At 36.0% G+C, this 10343-nt stretch overlaps 2 protein-coding genes and 1 pseudogene across 2 annotated transcripts in view; 2 read left to right on the top strand and 1 right to left on the bottom strand.

Annotated features, from left to right (window-relative positions):
• Positions 1–1992, top strand: part of LOC107736162 (UPF0258 protein KIAA1024-like) — an 8657-nt gene extending 6665 nt beyond the window's left edge. Inside the window, exons 2-3 of the mRNA XM_016547650.1 lie at positions 615–803; positions 1810–1992. Of these exons, the coding sequence (XP_016403136.1) occupies positions 615–803; positions 1810–1992 (372 nt within the window). The remainder of the gene's footprint in view (positions 1–614; positions 804–1809) is intronic.
• Positions 1993–5798: 3806 nt separating this feature from the next.
• Positions 5799–8365, top strand: LOC107736418 (cilia- and flagella-associated protein 161-like; annotated as a pseudogene).
• A 1377-nt stretch (positions 8366–9742) lies between these two features.
• Positions 9743–10343, bottom strand: part of LOC107736407 (interleukin-12 subunit beta-like) — an 8512-nt gene continuing 7911 nt past the window's right edge. Inside the window, exon 7 of the mRNA XM_016547831.1 lies at positions 9743–9899. Within this exon, the coding sequence (XP_016403317.1) occupies positions 9765–9899 (135 nt within the window). The 3' untranslated portion in view covers positions 9743–9764. The remainder of the gene's footprint in view (positions 9900–10343) is intronic.

The following is a 10343-nucleotide window of genomic DNA, read 5'->3' as shown; positions in this document are numbered from 1 at the left end:
TCCGCATTACCTCCTCTCCTAGGTTCACGAAACGGTCGTCCATAAAATGCATTGCTGTTCTGTTGTAAGTAATCTTAAAGATTCCTAAATGCATCTACTTTCGGAAGGCCAAATAAAGTGCTTTTGCTTTCGCACTTAAACACACAGCGTCTCCCTGACATGTTGCTTCAACACTAACTGCGGTTACTTGAAACCACGCCTTCTTTCTTTGCGTGCTCATTTGGGCGGCATTATGCAAATATTTTCACATAGTGAGGGTAGATATGTGGGGTGTGTTAGAACGAGCCGTTTTAGGGGGGTGTGGCAGAGTCTTAACTTTGATAAAGAATATCTCTTTGGTTTTGAGACTTTAGTCTTTGCAACTTCAGGGATCTTATCTATGCACAATCAGCTTGTAACACTCCAAAGAGAAAGGAAAACTTGAAATCGCATCATATGACCCCTTTAACTTTGCACTCAAATTGCAATGCAGAAAATTATGAAATTGTATTTAAATAGAATACGCAATTTACAACATATGCATTTTGACTAGTAGTCTCTTTTAGACCTAATGTATATGTATAGATATAAGGGTGAATATTTGGTCATAATATAATCCTTAATTGGCTCCTCAGTCAGATCATTTAGGTGGAGTGCATAAAAGAGAGGGCTCTGTAGTGCAGGAAGTGACGGGCTTTCACCTCATGCCACCTGAGACCCACAATGCACCACGCCGCACATCTGTCCATAGCACTACTCAGCATATGACTGAACGCCCCAAAGTGACCTGGAGCCAGTCAGACTTAACACCGCTGGATCTTCAGGTAACACCTCCAAATGTAATGTTTTGAGTGAAATCATTGTTACCTCATGAATCTGTATCTTTTTACAGTGTATTTTTGCTAGTGTCAAATTGACCAAAACTAGAATAACATTTTTAAATAGGATGGCAATATAGTTTTCTAAAGTGCTTACCTTATATATTAACCTACTAGGTTCTGATGAGGTTAGCAGAACATGTTTTATAAATCTGTGTTAAAGGAACAATTCACCTGATCAAGAGCCTGATAAAAACATCACAATAATCCACATGACTTTTAGTAAACAAATCAATCAAGACTTTTATGGCTAAAATATGCCGTCCTCTATCCATAATAATGCTTCTTTTAGTGTAACAGTTGTCTTGTCTGAATCAGGAGAGAAATACGCACAGATTAAGCACCAAATACAAGTTTTAACAGTTATAAACAAATATGTGAGTGGATTTTGATGTGAGAGGAGCAGAGGACAACAGGGGATGGACTTTTTCACTGGAGGAAGAGTGATTATAGATTATGGACTCATATTTTTGCCAGAAGCAAAAGTTTAAGTTGCCTTGATGACTTTGTTTCTTACACATATGCATCTTTTCACTTTATAAGATAAATTGATGGACTGGAATTGTGTGGATTACTTGTGATGTTTTTATCAGCTGTTTGGACTCTCATTCTGACGGCACCCATTCACTGCAGAGAATCCATTGGTGAGCAAGTGATGTAGTTTTGATGAAGAAATAAACTCATCTACATCTTGGATCTTGGAGGGTGTACATGCTCAGCAAATTTTCATGTTTGGGTGAACTATTTCTTCAATCTGAAATAATAATGGTTATTTTCAAAATGATTATTATTGTTTTTACATATACATTATTGGGTTCTTTGGAACCCTAAACATTAAATCAATCTTAACAGAACATGAAAGAAAACCGATGATGAAACCTTGCAAAACATGCATTAATGCAGATAAACCAGCTCTGATATTGAACTCTGATATTTTCTATATATTTTGCAGGCCCCTGAGTCTTTGGAGTTCTGGACGGATGAGATTTACACGCCGGCCTCCGACACGCTCCTGCGGCGTTCGCATTCGTACACCCGTTGCAGCAGGAACCAGGCGTACCGCATCGCTGCCCTCAGCATCACTGCCACCATCATCCTCATCCTCATCATCGTCATTCCAATCAGCACCTTGTAACATACAGTGCATGCAGTCACATGACATGCCTGAGACCACATTGAATGGTCCTTTACGTGTTTATTTGATAATGTTATCAAGATTTTAATGAACGCATGAATTCTTCATGAACCCAATTTGACAAGCTTGAAGCATGGCAGACTGTCCCAGTGTCAAACCTATGCAAAATAGACTACATTTCCTGAAACCTTCAGTGGGCCTTTTTGGAGTTTCTCTACCTTTAGTTTTATTTTAATTGAAGCAGTTTCTCAGTTAAATGCTTATTCGGCAGTTTATGGCTTGCGGAAGTTCTGGTATGCCCTCTTTGTTGACGGATATTGGGGAGTTCCCATTAGTCTAATGTAATTCTGCTGAAACCTGAGACGACATCCACTTGCTCGCACAGCGGCACACGTTTCTCTCTCCCGCACCTCTGCTCTCTCTCCATTTAAATGCTTGGAAAATCCATTATTAGTTGCAAATTTACATGCAGCTGCCCTTTAAATCTGCTAAATGTCCTCGTGTTTGGAGGAAATGCTGACGTGTGAGTGATATAAATCTTATCTCTGGTTTAGTTTGATGCATATTCTTCATTACTGACCTGAATTTGTGGTGAACTCGATCACTACCAAAATAGTGCTACAAAACGTAATATCCTCCCTCACAAAAGCTTAAAAGAAAAGGAAAATGAGCCTCCAGAGACCCAGAATGGATGCATGATGGTGGATCAATACCGGCACACATTTTCAATTTGCTGAACAACAGCACTAAACTTTTAATGGGCTGTGATGGGACTGAGTGAATGCGGGAGGGGAGAGACTGAGAGAAAGGAGTGTTTGTCCTCTTTTATTAAGCCTGAAGCTTGCTGAGTCCCACTTCTGTCTGATGCGGATGATTAATGAGTGATTTTCTCAGGTAGAAGAGTTTCCAATTGGAACTGATGGGATTTTTTACATGCAGTTTGATCTATGATCCATGATATTGTAATTCATCTTGTGCTACAGACTACAGAATGAATGATACCTCAATCAATTACTTTTCTAAATGATCAGATTTGCAATCATAGGCTAGTAAGCGATCACCTAGCAACCACCCAGAACATCTTAGCAAACACATAGCAAGCCTGGGCAATGCTTTAAACAGCACCAAGTTATCTAAATACTGTGTGAAGACAATTGAATGAGATGTCCTATTTTAAGGAGGCAATGTTGGAAAAGTTTTGACTTTTGACATGATTTTGATTGATATTTTTTGTGTTCCTCTTGTAGAAATAGCCTATGCATTTCACCTCAGAATCATACTTGTTTTTCATTATGACTGTATGGACACATGAATTTCTGGATTGGGATTCCTCCTTTTTCAGGGCACCTTTGACTATGAAAATATACCTTTGTCTCTTCATAAAGCTGGTTTTGGTTATTCAATGGGACTGTGTCTTGTGTGCCATTTCTTCCGCCAGTTAAACAAGCAGGAAGTTGCATAGGAAGCAGGTGGATCATGACAGTTGTAATATCTGATTGGAGTAAGTTTTTCTTTAATAATATCAGCAGTACTTTTGCACACTGCTGCTTGCTGCTTTTCCCAATGCAGTTTTAATATTTCAGTGCACAGCTCTCATAAATGTGTATTATCTATTTATGATCTGTCAGTTCCGTTATTGACGTGAAAGCACTTAACCGCACTTACACATAATAGTCTCTCAAGCTCAAATGAGGCTTCCTTCTAATGTAGTTTATCGAAAATCTCCACTGCCCAAGTGATTTGGTTTCATATTTGATAATGCTACAAGTTTCACTATAGAGATCGCACACATATTGATTCCAGTGAAACTATGAAGAGTGACCTAATTTAATTAGAAAATCCAATAAAATTGAATTTTATATAAAAGATATTGATATGAAAATATAATACATTAGAGTCTTTCTGAATCATAATTGTAAGATCATTTCTCATAATTGAATTTCTGCTAATTTGTGTGTGTTTGGGTGCAGTTGACTGATTTCGATAAATGCAGCCTATTGTGTATAAAATAATTAAGGATTTGTTAGGGATTTTTAATTTGTTTTTATTGAAGACATGCACCTCAATGCCATATATCTTGGGAACAACAGTGATCATTGGGATTGTTTTATAAACCAGTCAACTATTAGAAAGCTTAATAAATTATAATTAGTAAATTAATCTGAAGGCCAATTAGTGTTTTTATTACTGCAGGACGCCAGTATTGTATCTTTAAATTGTTAAGAAATGTTACATAAAAAGGGATGCATTAGTAAAAAATTATATTTAAACTGATTAATCTGTAGTTATAATTATTCAAATTATTATTTACATTTATTGCATTTAAAATTAATTACAACAAATTAAATTTAAGGGGTAAATCAACGTAATATATAATTGAATATTAATATTGAAATTTGTTGGTATAACAATTTACAATAACATGAACGAACAATGAACAATACATTTATTACAGTATTTATTAATCTTTGTTAATGTTAGTTAATGAAAATACAGTTGTTCACTGTTAGTTCATGTTAATTCACAGTGCATTAACTAATGTTAACAAGCACATCTTTTGATTTTAATAATGCATTAGTAAATGTTAACTAAGATTAATAAATGCTGTAGAAGTATTGTTCATTCTTGGTTAACTAAAGTAGTTAACTAATGTTAAAGGGATAGTTCACTCAAAAATTAAAATTCTGTCATTAATTACTCACCCTCATGTCGTTCTAAACCCGTAAGACCTCCGTTCATCTTCGGAACACAAATTAAGATATTTGATGAATTCTGAGAGCTCTCTGACCCTCCCATAGACAGCAATGTAATTACCACGATCAAGTTCCAGAGACCTAGCAAGGAGATCGGTAAAATAATCCATGTGACATCAGGGGTTCAACCGTAATTTTACGAAGCTATGAGAATACTATTTGTAGGCAAAGAAAACCAAAATAACGACTTTATTCAACAATTCGTCGTCTCCGCGTCCCCCTGGTGCCATTTTGGAGAGTATCCACCACTGAACATTATATATAGATCAGTGGTATTGAACGTAAACAGCATATGCTAATCTGTGTCAGATGCTGTCACGTGTGCAGCTGACACAGCATAGCATACGCTGTTTACGTTCAGTGGATATTCTCCAAAATGGCACCAGGGTGACCAGGAGGAGAAGAATTGTTGAATAAAGTCCTTATTTTTGTTTTCTTTGCATACAAAAAGTATTCTCGTAGCTTCGTAAAATTATGGTTGAATCCCTGATGTCACATGGATTATTTTACCGATCTCCTTGCTAGGTCTCTGGAACTTGATCGTGGTAATTACATTGCTGTCTATGGGAGGGTCAGAGAGCTCTCAGAATTCATCAAAAATATCTTAATTTGTGTTCCGAAGATGAACGAAGGTCTTACGGGTTTAGAACGACATGAGGGTGAGTAATTAATGACAGAATTTTCATTTTTGGGTGAACTAACTGTTTAACTAATGAACCTTATTGTAAATTGTTACCAATTAATTTAGAGTGTTTTAAAGCATTGCTTTTTTTCAGCTGGTTTAAAGTTGAAATAAATTTTCAAATGATTTTTAAATGCACAAAAATAAATAAATACATAAATATCGCGACTTAAAAAATAGCGTAAATAGCGCAAATCTGAAACAGGCAGCAAAAGGACGAACTTGTTACCTTGGAGACGTAACACAGGCACGCGCAGTAGCTCACGAGTGTTGTTACGCATCCATGGTAACGGTTCTTACGTGTAGTTGGCGCGTTTCGTTTCCTTTTACGTTACAAGTTACATTTGCCCAGTTATCTGTCTGTCTGTGAAATGGCTCATGTCCGGATCTATAATCCGCGCGTCCGTGTGGCCAACTGGAAAGAAGACGTGACTTTAGAAGAGGTTTGTTGTTTTGACACATCTCATGTTTGTTGTCAAGTCCCGGCAGAGAGCACGTGTGTAAATGAGCAGTGTCTCTGCAGGAAACTCGAAAGAATTTCATCCTGCAAAAAGACAGAGGCGAACTCACAGTTCAGAAAGACGGAGCTCTGAGACAAAACATCCTGAAACCAGTACGTTTTTTTCTGATATATGAGAATGTTTTCAGCAATGTTGCAAGATGAACAGGTCGTCAGATAAAATATTTATATAATTTTAATTTGGAAATTGTAATGAATACCGTAATTTGTCATTTAGCGTAATATTTACAACCTTATAAATATATTTCAAAATATAAAAAAAAAAAAAAAAGGCCAAAAATATATATATATATTCTGAAATATATTTCAAAAGGTGTAAATATGTAAATATGCTTGCAACCATATTGGAAATACAGTTTAAAAAATGTAAATATATATATATAAATAGATCATATTTTGCCCTCCATATATTTCAATCCAAGAAAAAAACATTCATGTCACATTTTAAGAAAAACTTTATTTGTTGTGTATAACACGTGACGTGAATATAAAACAGCAGCAAGGAGCAAAATGGGAATAAAAAAGGAATAAAAATCAGCCAGGAACATTAAAAAATGATTTTATTAAATCACTGTAAATCTAGTTTTGAACTCTAGTAGGCTATTCTATTCACAAATGTATTCTCTTGCCCCTGAAATACATTTTGAAATATATTTTGGTATATGAAGGTTGAAACTAAATATATATTCAATATCAAAAATAGATTTCATTGAGCTTTACTGTTTGCAAAAAAAATAATATTTTTACCAGAAATATATTTTTGGTCAAATGGGATTTGAAAATTGGTGGTGAAATTTTCATTAAGAAATTGCTAGCAAATTTCACAAATAATTACAGAGAAACTGAGAGTAACACATTGACTGAAATTGATTTTTTTTGTAAAACCTACTCCAATAATATGTTTTATTTACAACTTCGAAAAATATGTAGTGCAGTGATGCTCAAGACTGCTTTTTGTGTGTGCTGCTGAATGTGAGGCTGATTCAGTTTTTTCTTTAGGTGAGTTTATCAGTGTCGCAGGATGGCTTTTTGCACTTCGGAGACACAGTCGTGCTGGTGAACTCTGGAGGTGGAGAGCACGCTCAGCGTGGCTCCTGTGTCCTCTCGGCCCCTCCAAGTAGGAGGAGCCCACAGCATGATGACCCCTTGTGTTAGAAACGCCTTTATCATTACAAGGTATCACACATGCACATTCAAACTCACTCAGTCGCGCGCACATAGTTGCTGACCTGTTTTATCATCTGTGGTCTGTGATTCAGTGTTGATGGGACCTCAGATGGAGAGGTGCTCAGATACGATCAAAGCTTTGCCCTGAGAACGACTGCAGGCTTTGCCGGAAAGGTAAACAAGCAAATGGCATGCATACACAGTTTTATGTAATTGCTGAGTCTCATCTTGCGATCTGTTGGACTCCACATAGCTGTTCCTCGCCAGTGATAACAAAACATTTCTGAAGTGTGCTAAGAAGTCTCGACTACAGGAGTTGAGCTTGGTAGAGGAGTTTGATTTCCTGTGCTGGTGGAAGGTGATTTACGTTGACCCCCAAGAACGGCTTGAAAATGAAGGATACCCTGTTCAGGTTCACACACTTTCAATGAAATCTTTTGCAGATTTACTTGATGTTGTATAATAATGTTGCGTGAATGCTTTGTTTTGGCAGGTGAACAGCAAGGTTTTGATTTCCCACTGTAAGACCAATCAATGTCTGGCTGCTCTGGGCAATCACATCCTATGGTAATATGCTATATTTCATATTGTAAGAGTAAGTGATTCAGTTAAAGTGAGCAGGAAACAGCTAAATATTACAGATACTCAAAAATTCGGTTAATAATGAATAAAATCCACCCCCATTCTCCCATTCACGTTTTCTTGTTAAAAATCATGTTTCACTCATTGCTCTTGCATTTCGTCAATATTTGCAAGCTCAATATTTAGATTTTTTTATTTAGAATTTTTTCTATGTATAATGTAAACATACATGCACAGATATAACGTTAACAATTCATTTAGCATTTTTTATATATAATATAAAAATAAATATTTGAAATAATAATATGATATATTACGCATAATATTATTTCAAATATTTTTATATATAGAAAAATACCTGATTGAGTTTAAGAACAGGTCTGTCTAGTTTAATGTTAATTCTGTGTAGAATAATTGCTAGTGTTTATCCATTTATTTGGTTTGTTTGTGTTTTGTGTGTTTAGGACTCTATTTGGTAAAGCGTACGAACTCACCGCTCACACCATCTTGGACTCCCATAAAGCTGAGCGGGACAATAACCATTGGCTGTTTTTCATGGCTTATCCTGCCAATCAAAATCAGAGCCTGATGCAACTGCAACAAGACTCAGACACAACAGATGAGCAGAGAGAAAAACAAGAGGACACGCAAATAAAAGAGTGCAGTTAAAAAGAACAGAGATGTAAATGGAAATAACAATTATGCCAATACATATTTTTGAAAATACAATATTTTATTTCTTTAAATATTTACTGTTATATTTTCGTTAGTGGGCTCTGTTAATTTTTCTTGTATAAAAGGTAAATAATTCCATAAAGCTCCCAAAAGGAGGCAGCATCCCCTCCATCCTCACTGCTGCCTTCTGCTGTTGACTAAAAGTTTCATAAACATGCTCAGCTCAGACATCTTATACACACATTCACTGTCTCTATTTACAATGTTTCAATCAGCATAAAAAAATATGCTTTTAGAAAATCAAAAACATGCCCAATTCAGGCGTTTCCAATTTTTCTGCCGATTTTTCTGTTTATTTTTCTTCTTGTTGCATGGTTTTGAGTTTGCTTCCACTTTATTTTCTTTGTTACAGCCTCTTTTTTTCCTTTTGGGCACCTATACGGAGAACAAGAAATCATGTGCATTCTGTTGTAACCACACACACATAATGTGACCATGGACCACAAAACCAGTCATAAGGGTCAATTTTTCGCAATTGAGATTTCTACATCATGTGAAAGCCGAATAAATAAGCTTTCCATTGATGTATGGTTTGTTAGGATAGGACAATATTTGGCTAAGATACAACTATTTGAAAATCTGGAATCTGAGGGTGCAAACAAAATCAAAATATTGAGAAAATCGCCTTTAAAGTTGTGCAAATGAAGTTCTTAGCAATGCATATTACTAATCAAAAATTAAGTTCTAATATATTTACGGTAGGAAATTTCCAAAATATCTTCATGGAACATGATCTTTGCTTAATATCCTAATGATTTTTGGCATAAAAGAAAAATCAATAATTTTGACCCATACAATGTATTTTTGGCTATTGCTAAAAATATACCCCAGCGACTTAAGACTGGTTTTGTGGTTTTGGTTTTGGTCATATACTGTATATCTGAGATTCTCTCTCATATACTTTTACTCAGCAAGGATGCAGTTAATTGACAGGTAAAGACATTTTTCCATCACAGGATTAAATACGATTTATGAAAAAGTTTGTTGTTTTAGGATTTAGTGAACAATATGAGGAAGTATGTTTTAATGTGTTTGCACAAAAATCAACATTTCACAGTAATTCCTGTCAGTAAAGGCCAGTGAATCACAGCCATGCGACACCATGATCGCAACTGTGCTATTGCTTAATCTGAAGGAAGCGTGAGACAGAACAGAGGAGCAAAGGTTTTTAATAGGACAGAGAAATGGTACATACAATCAGTGCGTAACAGTCATATGCAACCAAAGACATGATCATTCATACATAAACACATATACAAAGAATAAATAAGGAATTGGAAAATGGGACAGGAGATATAAATAAAGGGTTGAGGAGGAAGGGAGGTTTAAATCGCTAGTTTACGTTTTTCCACTTGCTCCACTCGCTCCACTGAGAGAGGAGCAGCAGGTCTCTGCAGTGGACCCTTAGTTTCGTGATGGAGCCCTGCACTTTGACCTTTGAGCCCTCCTCCCATTCTTTAGTCTTCAGCTGAGAAGATACAGAAGCAGAAAACGAGAGAATGAATTACTGTAACATTCTTAAAGGGACAGTTCATCCTAAAATAAAAAGGATGACTTTCAGTGAGTAATGACTTGAATTTTTAGTCTGTTCCTCACACAAATCCAATGGCTTTGAATGTCTTATGTAACATGGACTACTTTTATTATACTTCTAGTGTTTTTTCTTTGGTATTTTTTCTGAGCTTGACAACTTCTTTTCCCATTCAAAGTCAATTTTATGATAAACTTCTCCATGGAAGAAAAAAAAATCATATATAATAATAATAATTCATTACATTTATATAGCGCTTTTCTAGGCACTCAAAGCGCTTTACATTGTCAGGGGGTATCTCCTCATCCACCTGGATGATGCGACGGCAGCCATAGTGCGCCAGAACGCCCACCACACACCAGCTTATTGGTGGAGAGGAGA

This window comes from Sinocyclocheilus rhinocerous, unplaced genomic scaffold (assembly GCF_001515625.1).
Source record: "Sinocyclocheilus rhinocerous isolate Xijiao unplaced genomic scaffold, SAMN03320098_v1.1 scaffold942, whole genome shotgun sequence".
Lineage (NCBI taxonomy): Eukaryota > Metazoa > Chordata > Actinopteri > Cypriniformes > Cyprinidae > Sinocyclocheilus > Sinocyclocheilus rhinocerous.
Note: the sequence above shows the minus strand (reverse complement) of the source record. Positions and strands in the feature narration are given on the sequence as shown.